At 37.8% G+C, this 20,986-nt stretch overlaps 1 protein-coding gene across 1 annotated transcript; it reads left to right on the top strand.

The window, feature by feature from the left end:
• Positions 1–2,607: 2,607 nt before the first annotated feature.
• Positions 2,608–20,051, top strand: LOC139699020 (uncharacterized). The gene is made up of 4 exons (XM_071598018.1): positions 2,608–2,682; positions 14,874–15,021; positions 17,878–18,000; positions 19,970–20,051. Coding segments are annotated over exons 1-4 (348 nt in total). The 3' UTR covers positions 19,972–20,051.
• Positions 20,052–20,986: the final 935 nt, after the last annotated feature.

The following is a 20,986-nucleotide window of genomic DNA, read 5'->3' as shown; positions in this document are numbered from 1 at the left end:
ATTCTTGCGTTAGCATTTAAAAAGGCCGTAATATCTCACCAAACTTCCTTCAGCTCGAATGCGCTCATGATGAGCATGTCGCACAGATGTCGCGAAGAACGAAGGATTTTATATAATTTGCCTTCTTCATTTGGTTGATATTACCGATGTACTCTTAGGAGAGAGATAGGTAACTGATCTGAAGATGTGGGGATGCCGCTCAAATGCATGAAGTGAAATATCTGGGAATTTATGGTGTGTGAACATAAATTTTTAGAATTGAAATTCCTGCGAGGAAATATAACAGTGGAATAACACCATGAAAGGGAGAAAAAGAGCGAAAACTTGGACGAGGCACTTTAGGTAAATTTAAAAAATTAACTAGCATAACGTAAATCTGTGTTTACTGTTGTTTATTCATGTGGAATGATAAAACAGACATCGAAAAGGTGACCGCCGTTCTCTCTGACGTATAAAATCCTACGAAAGGTCATAACCGCATCAAACACGATTTTACCTGATTTTTACTGTTTCCTTTTCCCTGTTTTTCTGCACGCTGAATACAAAGAAGTAGAGAGCGGGACCATGGTCTTGATTCAGCCAACGCAAGCTCCAGGCGTTGAAATTTCCGTTGCCTTTATTCGGAAGACTGAGAACAAGTGAAAAGAATAGGTCTTGTCAATTTACAAAAATATATAGGAATAAAAATGTCCTATATTGCGTCACAGTTTATAAAACTCTTGACATTGTTGCTCTCAACAGTGGGGAAAACTAATTTCTCATTTCACCGCTACAGAGTACAGCGTGAGAGGCAGGGCTTGGTTCTCAATGTTGCGGAAGGATGAATAAATAAAGTATTGTTAAGTCCAATTGGTGAATTAATCACACGGATTTTTAACTATAAATACTTGAGACTGATCATGTATCTATTAAAAACGTTACGGTGATATACCGTCGAAGAAATACGCGAAAGCAACCATTCTTTCTTTGTATCAATGTAAGAAAATTTCCAGCCAAAACTGAAACGGAGAGAAAAATACAGACTTGCTTCTAGGATTAGATTATAAGAAATTGTATCGCTTCAATTTCGTGCACTCAAGAACTTAGCCCAATACATTTTCCGCATACTCATAACTGTTCCTGCCCATTCAAGTGCTTTAAAAGTGTGTTTGTGTACGTGTGTATGTATGCTTATGTATTTTTCCTTCTCCCGATTGACGGGCGAACTTGCCTTAACACATGCCACCGCCCCCTAGGATAATTTGTTGTTTCAGAAGAAATTATACATGTGTATCATTCTTACCGTTGCCTCCGCTGCTCCGTGGCCTGCGTGGTGAATGCGAGCCAATTATATCCGCCCGCGTTCAGTTCAGCCCGCGAATCTTCCCGACCGCTACGCGCTTTTAAGTTTTTATTATTCGTCTCCACGGAGACCGAGCGTCCGGGGAGAAAAGCGGATGGAAGGGGGTCGGGCATGTGTGGGATTAAAAAGGGGGGTTGATGGAAAGGAGAGTTGGGGAGAGTCTAGGGATGAGGACGAAGGTGGGCCGGAAGGGCGCTGAGGAGGACTCCTCGGCTTATTTTTTTTCTAGTTAAAAAATAAGAAGAAAAAAAGGCGAGGCTATGGGGAGTCATTGACCCCGCTCCAGGTGTGAGGAGGCGGTCGGCGTCCGCTGGCCGGCGCCTCCCTCCGCGTGGTGGGCGGCTTGCCTCTGGGTCCTCCTCCCCACACACTCTCTCACCCCCCACCTCAACCCATCCTCCTCCCTGGAAGACGATCGCGACAGCCTCCTTGGACGCCCCCACGACTCACGGTGCCCTTCACTCGCGGTACCGCAGGAGAGCAGCAGAGATGTGGCGCGGAGCCCTCGCTTTCGGTGTCCTCCTCGCCCTTGGGACCTTGGCCTTGTGCTCTTTGGCGACCGCTCAGGAACTCCAGCAGTCTCTTCGAGCCGTGGAGCCATACGCCGCCAAACAGAGTGAGTCTGTCGACGGTCGCAGACAGCCCCGGGATTATTCCCTGGGGTGCCCCTCGCCGTCCGCGTGTTTCGGACCTTCCGAAAAGAATTCCTCCGGATCTTCGAGTCACGAATGCTCGATACGCAGAGTCTAGTAAATACTCATTTAGTTAACAATAACAATACGTTTACTGTTTTTGTAATATTGGGTTGATTCATTTATAAGATACCCCGTCAGCTTTGGTAATGTTTTGGCGCAACCTCTGCTCGGGAAGGTAAGTCGCGAGATAACGCTACGCGTCCGTGTCGGAGGCGGGATTCGAGCCCGTCCCATCATAACTAGCGGTCAGGGCTGTTAAGTATTACACTAACCGGGCCGGGTCTTACGATTTCATTATCAAACACCGATAATTAGATGCTAGTTGATCATTCGAGAGTTGATTTCACACCACTGGTCAAGTTCGCTAAAAATTACAGTGGAACATCAATCTCCGATGTTGCAACATTATTATTGTCATTCTCAATACATACCATCCTCAGAAATAGATGGATGGATCGTTTAAGTGGTTGTTATTCAGTGAAACTAAATACCAATGAGAACGCTGGAGCGATCGTATTGTACTCATGGAAGCAGAACTTGATGCTTATGTTCGTACTCGAGAGAATACGCATGGAGGAGACAGTGACATACAAGTATGTCACTGAGGAACTTTCAAATTTGAATGAAAGAATTGACATTGATGGGGTACGTCACGGGAAAGCCAAATACACCTGAACTTTTACAATCAACCATTTTGTCGTTTCACGAACTTGTTCAACAAATGAAGACTATAGCCTTTATTATTTATCAACAATTGTATGAAAGTCTTTCTGTTAATTCCATCTCAAAAACGATTTAAGTATTTACTGGTAACACTCGCGATATCACGACAATTATCGTTGCGTCATAACAGATAAACAATATCACTTATCGCGTCTTAATTTCTTCCTAACCAGCAAAACTTCTTAAATACTCCTTTTAGTTGTACGATTTCTGTCATTGATAAATAATAATGACAATGTAATTTTTTTACTTTGTGCACTGAAGTAGAATAAAAGAATATTGTAGAGTGTGGTATGCCTTTGCTTGTTTCGTTGATTTTAAGGATGCTTTAGAAAGTGCAGGAATAGTTTCATACACGTATGCGTATCTTTCACAATATTCCCAACCAAATAATGTAGATATCTTCAATAGAAGCCTGGTTAGCAGGTAGCGGAAGGAATCATTCCCTTTAACTAATTTTTCTGTTCTTTTCCGTCCGTTTTTCTCGTTTGTCAGATTTCTAAACTGTTCCCTACGAGTGCATACTCTTCTGTCCCTGAGACTCCTAATATGCTTCGTTTTGAGGGAGATTTTCCTCGACCGAATTCACCCGTTACTTTCTCGGTTCACCCCTCCGTTACTCTCAAATCATTACACCTTTCTTCATGTTTCCCTTGCATAATCCTCTGTTTGGTAATTCAACTGTTATCCATTCTCTCAACTTGACCCAACCCGCGATGCGTACTTATTTATTATTTTGCTATAAAGTAGCACATCCAATTCTCGTTATTGTTTCTCCCACTCATCATTCTTAAAATCAAATCTTTCCAATTTTTACCGCAACCACTCCACAAGCACCGCCACCGAATTACGCTTTTAAGCCTACTCCAACATATACTTATTGAGTTTGTGTTAATTGAAACAAATTGGGAAGGAACTGAAAGTATGTACAGACATTTCTGCTCTCTTAGACAAGCATTCATATTTTTCTTAAATTTAGCATACTTACTAAGAATCCTGTCTCCTGAAATTCGCAAGCCGTTTTATCCCTCCTTTGTTTTTCGATTTTTTCTACAAATCTCCTGCTGGGTTATACGAAATAATCCACGTTTGCACTCAATATGCAATCAGTGGGGAAATATTAACGAATTTAGTTGAGGGATGAATGAGTTACACGTCTCCACCTTTGCTTGGATTAGGAATCGCAAATGAGGGTAGTGGTTGGCGAATTCAGAATGGGAAGCGATAAGCAAGAGGGTAAACTAGACATATTCGCTATCTGCCGTACTTAAGAACTTTCATGCAAAAAAAGGCCAACTTATTTAACTCCTTCTTTCAAAGCGTCTTCTCCAATGCCCCGATAGCTTACCAAATCGTAAGCTCATCGGTCAACCGATGCCCAACATTGAAATCTCATTAATGGACGTTTGAAATAGAAATTTTGTCGAAAAAAATTAACCCTGACGAATCATCTGGGCCCGACCCAATATTAGCTTATATATTTAAAGAAATAGCATCAGAAATTGCGTCGTATCATATTTATTTAAATCAAATTTAAAATATCGCCAATAGATCACAAAGTTCCCAGTGACTGGAAAACGGCTAATGTAGCACCTATATTTAAAATTGGAGACAAAGAGGAACCAAGCAATCGTGGACCTATTTCCCTCACATACATATTATTCAAGGTCATGGAACCTATACTTGCGAGTTCGACTGTGAGACACTTCGATAGTCAAGGGTTATTGATGAAAAACCAACACGGTTTCCGAAGGGGTTGATCCTGTAAGACAATTTGCGCTTTTTCTCATGCTATCTTTGGTTCGGTAGAGAGTAATGTTCCAGTGGACTTTTTATAGATTTTAAAAACTCTATCAACAAATTACCTTATAGTAAACTACTCAAATGGAGCTTATCGCATAGATAAAACTATCCTGGACTGGATTTAAGTCTTTTGTGAATGGTCGGGTAATGTTGTTAGCTCTGATGCAATGGAATTCACCTCAGGTGTTCCTTAGGGAAGTGCTATCGGACCATTTTCATTCCTTATTTAAGTTAAAGACATTGATTGACTCCGTGGTCAATAATAAGATACGTGTGTTTGCTGACAATGTAGTGATTTACAGAGATGTATGTAGTACTGAGGATGAAGTAGCGTCAGCATATGACCTAAGTGCTATACAGCGTTCCAGCGACACTTGTCAATAATAATTAAACCTTAAAAAGTGTGTAGTGATGAATTATCGGAATAAGAGCAACTCCTTGCATCAGGAATACCGAAATAGATATTGTAGACTCAAGTAAATACCGTACATAGGCCTTAACCTCACTCAAGCCCTCTCCTGGTCAAAACATATACTAGCTAGCTACAAGCGAGCAAAAAATTAGGATTTATTAGAAGAGTACTGGGTAAATGTGATGAAAAAGTCATAGAGAAATGTTATCTTTCGCTTGTTTTAAGTATGCTGCTAGTCTATGGGATTCTCACTGAGTTGGATTAATTGCCGAATTGGATCCCGTGCAGCGTAGAGGAGCCAGGTTTGTAAAACGTTGTTATGACAAACTGAGTAGCGTATCAAAATTATTAGTGGAGCCAGGTTGGGAATCACGTAATGGAGCGAAGGTTAAATTACAGATTAAATCTCTTGCATAAATTGGAAGGATGTCTCATTATAGCGATGATGTTGAAAATGTATCCTACAACGATGGGAGAAATCATCTAAATAAAATTGGAGAGATTATGTGCCGAGCAGAGAGATTTAATATGCCATTTTTTCCACGAACGATACGGGGTCGGGATGACGTCCGAACGCGCAAGGGTGAGGGGAAATATTTTGTGTCATAAATAGTCCGGGGTGTAATCACCATCTGCTACACACCCTGGCGTTGGCTTGCAGGATACTATCTAATAATAATAATTATAATGAAATCAATCTATAGTTAGTCAGTCTGCGAAAGGACTGAAGTCGCGGTCGAATTCATAATGATAATCTACGGAAAAAATTTTGATAGAATAAAACATAGTATGCGTAGAAAGTAACGAAACTCCAACGAAATAGGAAAGCCAAGTTTAATATTAAATTGGGAGGACGTCAATGGGATCAGACAAAACAATTCTGGTTTCTGTGCTGTTATTTGGAACGAAAACTGGATAGGTAGGCAGATTATTAGGAGTAGAATCACGCCATCATAAGATGCACGCACAAAAAGGAGGGGGTCGTTTACGAGAGTTTAAGATAGAGCCACACGGAGAAATATTGGTGATGATTAAAGTGGAGCGTAAGATTTCATGGTCCCGAAACTTGGCCATCGAGGGAGGAAGAGGATACGTTAGTGAACATGAGAGGATTTTCAGGTAAGGGCTTGAGGACGGTTGGTAGAAATAAGTTGGTTAGAGCGGAAAACAAGAGATGACGTTTCAGGTAGAGTGGAGGGGAGAAGGGAGGAAGTAGTTGAGGGAAATTCTAAGAAGTCAGAAATGTGTTTGAAGGAAATATTGAGACGAGAAGAGTTGTCCGATTATGTTGAAGAACGGAGAATCCGAACCTCCGAGACTGCACGAAGGGAAGTGGAATCTGGTAGGAGCCGAAGGAGGCAATATTTCCTGGTAGTGGTTTTGAACCTTTATCCTGTACTGCTGTGTGTACTGTGACCCATAGGCCGCGTAAGTTTTTCCTCTAGTATCGGTGGATTAGGTCTAAGCAAGACTTGAATCGTGAAAAGCACTCTTTCGTTAAATCTCCCATTATGAAAAAAAGGAAATGATTGCTCCTTCGGGTTACTGTAGAAGCGGTTCATTCGATATAATTTCCTTTGAATTACATGCAGATCATTTAATCAATTTAACTTCAATTTTCATGAAAATACTTGTGCAATGAAACCGTTTCAAATACGTTTACCCCTTACACTTAGAAGGACCGATTTGAGGTCCCTCCCGGCCCTTGGGTTGAGCGCCACTTGTGTCGAAATAAGAGTCTTAATCTCAGTAATTCATGTTTCAGAAGCCTGCACACAGCTTGTGCGTTAAGTTACCCTAAATCTAATCCGACGCCGTCCTAAATCTACTTCGACGTAATTTCCTACCGATGACCTAATAAAGTACCTGAGAATGTATATTTTGTTCGTGGGGCCTGGAGAACATCAGTGGTAAGGGAACTTGCATATCCATGCATAGGTTGAGCAATCTTCTGCGTCTGGCGTAAGAGGATTTTCGTAACGGGAGATATAATCCCCCCCACCCTCCCACGGCCCTCCCCCAAGTCTACGCAGCTGGATGAAAGGGCCAAGCTCCCCAAATGCTTCGTTCTATCAAGGAATCATCAATATCAGCTCCACCGAAGCTAAATCCGGAAATGAGGACAGGTGGAGGAGAGAATATTTGATTTAATGTACGTATGTGCTGACTCCTGATTCAGAAACGCCGTAATTTTCACGGCAAGTGCAGATGTCCTTATTTTCGGCATTTTACTGACAGTCACATCGTATCAGTGGAATTTTGAGAAAGATTGATTAAAATGATGAAAATATTATCGCTAAATAAACATTCGACACGTCTATAGCTCGATAATTTACTAAAAAATATTTGCATCTCGTAACTTGTTTACGTACATACTTGCCGGAGAAAGTTGACGTTCTTGATTTACATGGTTTTCCCAAAAGGTATCAGGAAAAGTTTTGGAAAAATAGATTTAGCATTCATTTCTAGATTCATTAATTAAGTTTGACACTTGATTAAATAATGTGCCAGTGATTTTCTGAATGAATGCACTCTAACGCTACCATTTGAGACAAAAATAATCATCTTTGATCTGTTAAGGGGAGCTGGAGTCAGTTCAACTAAAAGAAAATACTCCAGGACTAATTTCAAATGTGATTCAAATAACCTCTGGAGATGCCACGACAGAAACTTTAACGGAATCATCCGCTAATACATGGTTGGTACGAAAGGTATCGGGAGAAATAGATTTACTTCAGATATTGCTACAATGCCTCTCAAAATTCTTCAAAGGACATCCCTTAAGCGTAGATACACTTTTGCCAGCGGCTTTTCCGCGACTCGATGGCACCCTGGTTGGCGGATTCCTTAAGGTCCTTAAGTTTACGCGTACAAGCTTCTTTGTTATCTTCCATGGCGATGTCCTTTGAGCGAGGATATCACTTTTGGGAATTGAAAATAGTCTACTGGAGCCAGGTTGGGACTGTAAGGGGGTTGGGGAGTTGTCGCGGTGCCATTGCAGACGGTTTTTCCGAGCAAACACTCGACTCTACTCCTGGTCGTCCGTCAAGACCTTCGGCACGAGTTTAGTGCAGATTTTCAGCGATAATGTTGTGCGCTGTCATCTTATCAATGCCGATGGTATCTGCGATCATGCGCTCACTTAACCGATGGTCTAAAATCAACACTTCACGCACGTCAAGAAAAAATTGTTACCGTTACTTTTTATACAAACTTTGTATTAAATATCATGAGATAAAAACCATCAGTCACGTGTAAAAGGTTGGTTGAAAACCTTCGATAGTGACCTCGGATGCGTTACAGTTGAAATGACTGGATCACGATAGTTTGTGAATTCGCAAAATTGTCAAAGATTATCAGTAATACGTTCAGGCTCATCGCATGCCTTCGTCATAGTTTGAGTTCATCATAGCTCCACGTAGATGCTGTAAATCAACAGTGGAAAATTTAAAATGCTATGTGTATTTCTTTCTCCACAGCTTGTAATGTCATTTGCTTCTATTCCAATTAGTTTGAATGCTACATGGATAAACGCGGAGCTTATATCATACAGCTCATATATATATATATATATATATATATATATATATATATATATATATATATATATATATATATATATATGTAGCTGAAATGACAATCGTTAACCCAAGTTGAATGAAGAGGATACGTAAGGCTTTGCATTCTTAGATCTAATCTTTTTCTTAAATTGCCACATTTACTGATAATGATGGCATGTGCTGATGGTTATGACCTCCAAACTCTCTCTTTTCTTAAATCATGAGACAACACTCGCTTATAATATTTTAGATATTTTAGTACCCTGCAAGCCACCACTAGGGTGCGTAGTGATGAAACTAATCGAGGCCTTTTACATTGAATATCGTAATCGCAGGTGGATCTCAATACTTTTTTCAATAATTCAATCGTGTTTCAAATTCAAGTCCTTTTCGCGAAACAAATCGAACTTCTTCTTTACCTTAGATTCACCGTAATATTTCTTGAGGTCTTTCGTATTGAATTTTGGTCATTTACATCGGTCGGATTGTAAAAAGATACCTTGGGAGAATGTATCAAAATTGCAACAAATGTAAGGAATGTACCCAATGTATCACATACGAGAATTTTAGTATTTTATTTCTCGTATTTTAGCCCCAAAAGATACTCTGACTTAACATCATTGAAACGGCAGGTCTCCCTTCTGGGTATTGATTTTTTCAATGTATATTGCGCTGCAGTCCTCGTCAGTCAGGTTGAAATAAAAGAAGTAGAAATGGACCAAGTTACATAATTGATCATTGCTTTCCTTTCAACCGGTATTCCGTTCACAGAGATATTTTCATCTAGCATACATTCTTACCAGATTTAAATGACCGTGTTGACAAAATAAATGAATGAAAAGAGTGAGTGAAATTTATTTATACGATCGCGGGAAATAAGGGTAGTTTAACATAGCATTCGTTTTATACAACGGTAAAAGGATTAAGTAAATCTAGGTGTATCTATCTTTAAATCTATAAAATCGTAAATCTTTGATTGTGCTGTCGGAGAATACTGAAAATTTTTACTGCTTTAAATTCGGAATCCTATCTTAATTGCATCAGTGCGTGACCGTTTGTATAATGGAATATTGACAGCAATGAAGCGAAAACTTCATTCATTTAGACCCTTAGTGGATAGGACCTTGAGATCGGGAAAATTTTTCATTCCAAGCTTTTCGTTTATTTTTGTCGAGGTCACGGTCAAGGTCGGGTGGAGGACCGACCAGATAAACTTACTCGGCGTAGCAGAACTGACCGTCGGACATATTTCGCCGGTATCCCCAGCTGTATTGCTTTCTCGGTTGCGAAATTGGTTAGGGAGGAGAGCAAACGTAGTTCTGGACGCTGGACCGGAGAGAGCCCTGGTTCGATTCCGCGTGATGCCTCGTGAGATATACGAATTTCCATCTAGCTCAGAGGCACAATAACTGATCTATTTTCTCAAATACCTACATTTTATTGACATTTTACTCTTGGGTATGTCAATTAGGTTGGGTGGTCGTGGTAGTTCAGTGGGTATAGCGCTGGAATACTGTCCGGACTTCAGCGTGAGTTCAATTCCCGGTGATGCCTCTGCGGACACTTAACCAAATCTATGAAAATTCGGGGACCAGATCATCTAGGGTAACCAAATGGTACCGCAGGAAATGGAGCTGACCCCCTTACAGTATATCTTGGTAATAAGTGAAGATGGCGTTCTCCTAGTTTCCTTTTCAATCTTCCAGAAGAAGAGCGCATTTAAGGTGGGATGGTAAAGTATGGTGTTGGTATCTTAAAAAAAGGAGAAAATGGAGCGATTTTCATATGTATGTATATATATATATATATATATATATATATATATATATATATATATATATAAGATAATCTACCGGTTAAGGTAGGTTTTTGGATGGACACATCTAATAAATAAAACATTTTGTGACTCCTAACAAAACACAAAATCCAGCATCCTATTCTACATCAGGTCCCTCTTCGTCTCTGAGTACTTCCTTCCTACCTTCATCCCGTCCAACATCCCTATCCTGTTTCTTCCCTTTCCTCGTTTGCCTAACATTCTCCCCTCAATTACAGTCTTCAACATCCCACTGCCGGCCAATACCCCCTTCATCCGCTTTTCCTGCCTCCATAGGATTTCTCCCAATAAACCCCTCTCTTCGCCCACCATACCAAGTACTTCCTCATTTGTTTATATATATATAACGATTATACGGAAACACTCACACGAGCAGCAAATAATGGGATGGCACAATAGAACACAAATAGAATAGCAACATTTAAAAGGACACTCGCACGGTAAATTGTTCGAGCTTTCGGCCCTCTCAGAGGCCTTCTTATATATATATATATATATATATATATATATATATATATATATGTGTATTATATATATATATATATATATATATATATATATATATATATATATATATGTATGTATTATATATATATATATATATATATATATATATATGTATTATATATATATATATATATTATATATATATATATATATATATATATATATATATATATATATATATATATATATATATATATATATATATATATATGTATGTGTGTGAGACAAAGAATTGCGAAAGCTTTAATATGAAGATTTAGTTTTGAATGGTTCAGAAACTTAGTTGTTAAGGCAAGAGGATAAATGTACACATGAGGCTTTGAGATGCAATCACGAGGAAATTAAAATGGACGGAACGGAAAAGAAAGCCTTTTCGGTGAAATTAAGGGAAGGGAGGTTTGAAAATTATTTAGAGCTAAGGAATATGTTATTGCAATGTGTATTCTGGTGTTGAAGGATTTTTTGTGTCATATTAGCTAGGGGTTAGGAGTAAAATTGTGTGCAGTGATAGATATTATTAAAAACCCATTTTAAGCCGGTAGTTTACTGCGAATGAATAGTGCGGAGAATCCTTTCCGGGAACAGCGGCAAACAGGCAATCTTCTCCGCGAATCTCATAACAGACAGCAATGCCGCGCGTCCCTGACCACGGCTCCGGAGTGTGACGATGGATGATGCGTTGTTGTTTATGGGTTCTTTGACGCCCTTCTTCAAGCAGCAGCAGCAGCTATCCACGCGGATTCTTCGCGTGGGAGGATGGGGGGAGTGTGGGCGGCGGGGATCGCCCAACCGGCTTCTTTCACGTCCCCTAACCTGTTCGGTCGCATTGCCCGGTCCGCGCCCTCGCCATCTTTGGTTCCCGCGGCAACCGCACCCGAGTCCCTATCGGTGCCCCGCTTCCTGTTGCACAGCAAACTGGTGTGCGATGGCGCACGATAGAGAGAGAGGGGGAAGATGGAGGGAGGGTCGCCAATCTCTCGGCAGATCGGCCCTCGCACTCCGATAGAGAGATAAACGAATCCGTTCGGCTCATGGGACGTTCTTTCTATCCGCTGCGTGATCTTGGGAGGAGTTTACGAGGTCCGTGGTAAACTAGTGGTTTGCCGAGTAAATCTTCCCGCTTGCACCTTATATAATGAAAGGGTTGACTGGGGGCACATACCGCAGATAAAGTAACCCGTGTGATGGACTATGATGTATAATTTTACTGATCAGTCCACAATTATTTAAGTTGGGGGGGCAGGGCGGATAGATCAGTTCATTTATTTAGAAAGTGCTTTTAGAAGGAGGTAGGGAAAGTAGTATGGGCATAAGGAGAAGAATTGCATAATCTTTTAGAAACAGTTGGGAGTTGAATGTTTCCACTGTAAGTGAAGATACAAAGAAAAGCATAGTATGATGGGGATAGTCAAAATTCACCCTGCTGAATACTGATCCCCTTGAAATGGAGGGCATGTTCGGTAAAAACCAAACATTTGGTGACCCTACATTTGGAGCACAGACTTTTCTCATTGCTTCAATGTAGAGGTTGATTTCACTCATTCCAATTCAAGATCTACCACCAATAGTTCTCATTTTTCCTATCTATTCAAAGAATTAGACCCTACAGCAACATATATATATATATATATATATATATATATATATATATATATATATATATATATATATATATATATATATATATAGTTATTTCCAGTAGTGCATGGAAGAGCAAAATAACTTCTTGATGAATCCCTGAGTTGATGGATAGGCGATCAAGACAGAGGAGATTGTAGAGACCTGTTTGACCACTATCAGACCTTATCTCCTTTTCGATTCTCCCTATCCCTCATGAGATAGGGAGAATCGAAAATGTGTGAAATTCATCATCAATAAATGTGGAGGACCATTCTTGACATGTAGATTTTTTGTTGTCCAGCCCATCCTTAGGACGTCAATTAATACTCTCTGCAGCCACCTTTCCTGCCTCCATTTGATTTCTCCCAGCAGCCCTCTTTTCTCCTTCCATACCATGCCTATTGCTTTTTTGTTTGTTTTCCTTTCTGTCCATTTCACCTTTTCTATCCTTCCCTACTCATACACCTCAAAAGCCTCCAGTCTACACTTATCATCTTGCTTCATTAACCAAGTTTCCAAGCTATGCAAAACTATTGTCCATACCTAAGTTTTCCTAGTCTTTTCTGAGCATCCTTACTCAATATTCCTGTCATCAACTCCTCCTTGTGAAAGCCTCTTTGGCTAACACAATTATTCTTCTGATATCACTAATACTTTAACCATATTGTTGCAAAGCACTTCTGATATTGGTAAACTGCTCCACCTGCTTCAGTTTATGACCTTCTATTTTAAATTTTAAATTTGCTTTACCCTTTCCAACAAACTTCATAGCCTTTCTTTTTTTATATTGGTTTTCATCTCAACCTATCACATTAAATTTCTAACAAACTCCAAATAATTGTAACCCCTTAACTGAATGGCTAACTAAAGCTTGAGTATCTGCTAACCTAAATGATTTTATGAGTTTCTCACTGACTTTCATCCCTATCTCAAGATCTTTCCCTCCCACTTTTGCCATTTCTAACACATATAATAATAGTTATATAATTCCAACTAATTTGAAGAAATTAAATATAACACGAGTGTACCTGAAATCAAGCCACGCACTTTTATGTCATATCTTGAAAATTATGAACTAATTTCCATTGTGATTTATGGTATCAGCATGGTTATATCATTTCTACATACATTCTAAGAAATAACATATAGCAAATGTGTCAATTTATTTTAATAGTTAATGAATAAATATGGTTGCTCATTTATACACGTAGAACATGAGACTAGAATATGGTCAGTAATCAACACATTTTTCATAGCAATTATGAGAATTATGACCTTTAATTTGATTACAGTAATACCTTACCAATACATCACATACAGTGAAATGGATTTTGAAAGAAAACCTCCTGGTTCCAATGCATTTCCTATCAGCAAGTAGCATTATCAATTCTTCCACCACATCATGCAAATATTCACCTAAGATGTGGGGTTTTCGAATATCTTCCAAAAATTCCGAGAGGGAACTGTGGAAATTTTTTCCATGTTCATCATTTTCATTAGTATAGGCCGAAACTGGCTTCACTCTTTGAGAGGGGTAGACCGACATCAAATATTTGCAGTTCAATTGCATCATCGACCTTAAGTGTGCCTTTGCCACTCACAACTATATTTATTACAGTATCAAGAACACCAAAATAAAAATATTAACCACAGCTGATCTTTTTCGAGACTAATGACTGCCATGTGGTACAAAGTGTTCTCACATCACTCTCTCACAAATGAGAAATCATTTACCTTTGTTATTAGTAGGAATATTAAGCCAATGAGGTAAGAAAAGAATACTCGTCGCTACTGTACTCTCCCAGATTGAACTGAGCTGGGAAATCTACAGCAACAGAAAAAATAAAAGCCGAAATCATGTTCCAGATGGACGTGGGTAAAACATAGTAAAGGGACAAAGATAAAGAAAGCTTCAATTGGAGAAAATATATGTAGAATACTTGAGGCACACTGCAACATAAAAAAAATGCAAGCTCTAGACAGAGTAACAATGGTCATGATTCCTGCGGAGAGTGACAAAAAACATGTCTGATGTGGGGTAATATGAATGATAATACTGTACTTGTATTGTAAGGATTGTGACAATTACTGTGTAGGGAAAAATTTATGACTCTGTAACTAACAATTAATGGAACACAGCAGCGACTCTGCTGGACTAATTATCTGGTCCAATAAAAATCAAACAATTTTTATGATCATAACTATTTTATTTGCTCTCAGCAGCTATAAATATTTATTGGATGAATTTTTTCCTGCTGATGATTCATTCTTTCAAATGGTCCATAATAACTCAATCAAAGCATGACTCCAAGACTGCCTGGTTGGGATATATGTTGGGTAGAAACTTGAAACCAATATCTTCAACCATTTCCAGTTTTGTGAACTATTTTCGGATAACCTTCAATTTCTTCCCTCAGATCTCCTGAAACCCAGGAAGCGATGTCCTCTGTGTGATGCTTCTGTTTACCCCTACTGCAGTGAGAAGCTGTTTCATGATGCCTGCTGTTGCTTAGACCCAATAGGTGAGAGGCTGGATGTGAAGATATCGGCGTGATCCCTTTGTGAAAAACTATTGGAATTTCAACAATAATTAGGGACTGTTGAATGTGCTGTCTCAAGAAATTTATTGACTTTACTCTCTATAAACTGTTGAATTTACCTTCAAAAAGTTATTAACCTTGCTATTCAAAACCCATAAATTTACTGTCAAAAACACCATGGCAGTTCAACTCCTAACTACTTTAAATGGGCTACTTTTTAAATATCAAAAAGTAAACTGTTGAGTCATAACACTCAGAAGTAAATGTTAAATTTTACAGTTTATTGTTGAAATCCAGGGGTTTCTTACAGAGGGGTACATTGCTCCAAGTATTGAGAGCATTATCAATGATCTCTTTCTCATCATGGTTTACACTATGATTGTAGGAAATGTGCACCCTATGTATTGGGGACATGGTAGTCCAGTGAGTAGAGCAACGGACTTCTGACTGGAGTGACCAGGTTTGATTCCTGGTGATGTCTCTGGGTTACTCCCAAGCAGGGTGATTTTTTTGGAACTAGATGTTCCTGGGAAACTATAGGTGGCACAGGAACTACTGCCCCTCCCCTTATTACCCTGATGCATGAATTTCACATGCCATTTGGCTTTGTACTAGGTGAGCTCAACCCTCATCTATCAAAATGACCTTTGGGTTAATTACTGTGGATGGTTATTGTTATAGAGATACATATGTCCAGAATGTCTGGAGTTCCACTATGGCACCATAATTCCTCCTTACATGTATATATATCATGTTCATTGCACCATCAGGAACATCAATTACCTACTGAAGAAGTAAATCAGGAGTGGTGCACTTTGTGTGGTTTCATGAAATTAACACAAAGGTTAGGGTAAAAAATATTTTTGGATGCATCATAACAGAAGTGGGACTACATGTATTTCCAGTTTTTCCCTGCATTCCACAGAAGTCAATGATAGGGTCCTTGAGTGAATATTGTGCTATAGCTTTGTAGAATTAATGGAGTAAGTTTTTAATCCTAATATGTATTTCTTACTTCCTATCCCTTATAGGTCAACATTTAATTGAGTTTAACAACTTTTAACATTCACAGTTTAACATTTTAACTTAGATGGAAATGAATTATCATTATTTCAAAACTTGGGATAGCTACTATGGAGATCAACCAACTTACGGTCTGTTTCCTTAATTTCTGATGAAGCAAGACATCTGTTGAAGACCCTATCATTCTTTTGGGTGTAGCTTATGCTTTATAATCTACAAAAGTTTTATGAGGTAGAGGAGACTTTGAGCCCCATTGTTTCATTTTGTAGAGTGCTGTATATGCTGTGATGATGATTTTCAATCAAAAAAAAGATGGCATCTTGTCAGTTGACATAATTACCAAAGTTAGCCTTTTATGTAAGGAAGGGAAAATGTTTATGAATACATTCTCTTTCTCATTTAATGCAAAACAATGTGTAGTATTTCTTTTTATTTATGGTCATTTTGACGTGGATACATTTATTTAATATTACGTTTAAAAAAATTGACCGATGTAGAAAATTGTATTTGCTTAATTTATCAAAAAAACTGGACATCATTCAGAAGATAAAGAATGAATTCATGTATTTATTTGTCATATTTTTGTATAATAAATGTTAAACTATAAAATACCCAATACTTTTTGAAAAACATAGTTGGTGATGATAAATAATCCATTTGTATAACCAGCAGTATAAGTTATAAACACCCAATGGCCACAGTTTCTAAGTAGAAGATGCCACTACATTGAAGATTTACCGGGATGAAATGAAAAATATAGTAATTATTAAGAAATTATGTTGTAATCAATGGCATGTAATGCTTCAGCAGAGTTGAACAAGTTATAATGTACCCTTTGCATTGCATTTACATACACTAGTGAACTGATTGAGTGTTGGTGTAGTTTCTTACGTGATAAGCCTTCATTCGTAATATTAACTGCATGAGAGTTCAAACCACACATTAAATTAAATATAAATTACCTATTATAATGATATGTAACTAAAAGTAAGTATTATTATCATTGCCCTCAATTATCGACTTAGCATTAAGTTCCTGATACAACTACAAATTTCTTGAAAAGTTTTTGAAAATCCTCTTGTAAAATGAATGTTCAAACAACAATTATTTTTGTGAACTCATGTAAGTAAGTACCCATAATAAACTAAGGTAAATACGACTTACATGAGTGGTAAATTTCTAACAAAGCAATGAATATACCTACATATTCAATCATCAGTAAGCGAGCAATTTGAGTTGACTAATTCTTTTGCTTTACGGATAATCATAATCTTTATCTATCATTATATGGCTACATACTGCAATAGATATAATCAACATTATTAAAAGCACAACATGGAGTACCTGTTTATGTATATATCTATTTATATATATTTTACTTGTATACCCAGTCACTAATATCAGTCTCAAGAAACTCATTGTTAGGGTAAAAAGGGTTGATTTGTAGTTTATAATATAGTTTAGCTTGGATTCTGACATATTGCTGCTGTATAACAAATCTGATTGTTTATTAAGTAATGTGATGCCCATGGATTCCACCTATTCTTGGGTATTAGCCTAGTGATAATATGATGCATTTAGTTTTAATGTCTGTTTCTTGTTCCATAATTAAGTACATTGGTTCTTTTTAAGAGATCATTAGCATTTTCTTTTACATCATATAACTTCAAACATGCTGAGGGAGAGTACCTATTGGATGAGAAGTGATTTAATGGGATATGTCTTTGTGCATTGATATTCTGTATCCTTTTTTTGTATATTGATGGCTTGTGCCTAAGTGAGCGAAGTCCATGAGCAATGAAATACTTCTTTCAGACACGCCATTGCCATATCAGTGCAGATATGCAGACTGCAGTTTCCTCCATGCCAATTCTTGCCAGGAACATAAGCTCATAACTGCCTGCTGTTGTACCAGAGCCTTCTTATATCTCAGAAAATGTAAGCAAAAGACAAATTTTCTTATTTTTTAGATGAGTGACAATTTGGTTGAATGTATGCATGTATATGTTGAGAAGATTTTCGAATAGACATCACTATAAATCAGATGGGATCAAGCCATGATAAAAGAAATGTATGTACACAAATTAATTAATGTTATTATTATCATATATTATACCTTGTTAAGGTAGTTTTTCGATGGACACAGGCTACACAACTGTGCACTGATAATTCCCTTGACTCTCCTAATAAAATACAACCTGACATCAAACACTACAATAAGCCCCTCTTCATTTCCATATGCTTCCTTCCTCCCATCATTCTACATACTTCCTTTCTTCCTCCATGCTATACTTCCTCCCTCCATTCCATCCGACATCCCTATCCTATTCCTACCTCTTCCTCGTTTGCATAACATTCTCTCCTCTATCATTGTCCTCGACATCTCAATGCTAATCAATATGCTTCGCGTCCATTTTTATGTCTCCTTATGATCTCTCCCAATTTATCCCCTCTCCTCACTCACCATACCTATCTAGCACTTCCTCCTTTGTTTTCCTTTCTGTCCACTTAACCATCTCCTCAACCACATTTCAAAAGCCTCCATTCTAGGACTTTCATCCTGCTTCAATGACCATGTTTCCATGCCATATCCAAGTTTTCACCAATCTTTGTTTGATAACCTTACTCAACATCCCTATCATCAATTTCTTTCCACTTATGAAAGCTGTTTTGTCTAATGCAATTCTTCTTCTTTACAATTCAGAACACAACACTTCCAAGATAGGCAAACCGTTCCACCTGTTCTACAATTCTTCCTATGCCCCTTTCATCATTTCCCCCACATATATGTTGAACAGTGCTGGTGATAATGGACAACCCTGCCTTACTCCTCCTCCTAATACTGCCCATTTGGACTCTTCATCCCCCACTGGCACTTGAGTAGTCTGAAACATGTATAGGTTGCAGATTAGCCTCCTATCCATCCAATCTATTCCTTTGCAACAATTTCAGAGTGTAAAAGTCATTCGCCTAGACTGGGATTTGAACCCAGATCCCTCAAGGTGAATGATTTTTACACTCTGATATTGTTTCCTTGAAATACATATTAGGGGAAGACTCCGTTAAAAGTTACTGTTGCGGCATCTCCCGCAGTTTCTTGGAATCAATCTATTCCTACTGTCTGCAATATACTCATTAGTTTTTCCTGATTCACTCCATCAAATGACTTATTGAAATCTATGATAAAGGCAAATACATCCTGATTATACTCTATATTACTCTCTATTAGTGATCTCATTACTAAAATGGCTTTAAGGGTGTCTTTGCTCTTCCTAAACCCAAACTGATCATCTCCTCTAAGTCATCTGTAGACCTACCTCATCCAAGTGTTCTGGTACAAATTGAAGCAAAAAGTTGTATCAGTAAGCAAGCATCACTAGAGCTCCATGGTAACCAACAAAGTAGATAAAAATTAAGTTGTGTTTCGGGCATGAAATAATATATTGACTGATCCACATTATGACTTAGAGCAACATTCAGGGAAAGTCAAGCCTTATAATTTGCCTGTGAAAAACATTTGGGTTCTAATATTTCAGCTTTTAATATTGATACACCTTTTGATGAATTTTCCAATTTAATTAATGCCTTGAAATTTCTGAAAAAACTGCTGAGGTGCGGTATCATACCAAGTTATAACATACCACTTGCAATGTGCTATAACATAATTTGTGGCAATGGCTTGTTATAATAATAAAACAAGGTAAGTCATTAAATGAATATTGATGGTGTTTTACAATTACCATTATTATGAATTGATGTAAAGTAAATTGCAATTAAGCTGGGCATAACTGTAAGTGGCCCAATATGAATTATCCTATTTGTGATCCATGTTATACACACATTAATTATTTGTCTTTTGTATTTTCTGTGAAAGTGAAATCAACATCTGTTGTCTTCTTTTGAACAGGATTGGTCATCATAACTACATCCTTGTGGATCTCCAATCCCTGGAAGCTTTACTTTTATAATGAGTTTTCAAGGACCTACATTTATTTAACTGCTTATTAATTTATTTTAAATTATATGCTACTTGCTTTTCTTTCTTTTGAGGGAAATGAGTTAATAAAAGCAAAAATGCATAAAAATGGTGCTTCAGTTGCTACAAAAAAAGTTACCTATTTATAAACATGAAAAATAAAAATATTTATGCTTAATAATTGTTTGTTTTAAACATAAAACGCCACAGATTTTATAAGACTGCAGTAGGTAGCACCTTTATTATGTATAAGAATGTATGGCAAAAAATATATACCATTTTAAACTGATCATTACTAGAATATCAACAATAGCTAATTCTCAAATTGGAACTTTGGAAATAGATTCAATCAAAAAATGCTAAATGCTGAAAGGATTAGTGGCAGTTAATTTCTATTTGATAGAGAGGATGGGATGAGTAAAGTGAACATTACGATGGATAAATAGACAATTCTTGATTGTCATCACATATAAAATTGCAATGATGTATGTTACAGATATAGAGGCATGTTATTACATGAAAAGGCATCAAAGTAAAATAGCTAGAAAGTGGAAAAATCAGGAAAACAGACATGATTAATGATATAATTGAGTATATCTGGGATGCGCACCAAGTCCCTGTCAAATGATCAACAATAAACACCATTTTGTGATGCAATAATTTCAGAGTTTACACTCTGAAATTATTACATTGAAATGCATATTAGCGGATGACTCCGTTAAAAGTTACCATTGCGGCATCTCCCTCAGTTTCTTTGGAACCATTTTGTGAGCACAATAGTCACATTTGAACCTCGGCAATGAGTTATGACTTCTCCTTTCAACTAAACATGATGCAAATACAAACAATTACCAACTTGAAATATGACGAAATCAAAATTTTCATAATTTAGCTAGTTTCAAAATCTAATTCTCTCATTGCAAATTCTGCTAGTTGAATGGTCAGGTT

The sequence above is a fragment of the Hetaerina americana genome, unplaced genomic scaffold (genome assembly GCF_022747635.1).
Source record: "Hetaerina americana unplaced genomic scaffold, ioHetAmer1.1.p SCAF_9, whole genome shotgun sequence".
Classification (NCBI taxonomy): Eukaryota; Metazoa; Arthropoda; class Insecta; order Odonata; family Calopterygidae; genus Hetaerina; species Hetaerina americana.
This window is presented reverse-complemented; position numbering and strand designations above follow the sequence as displayed.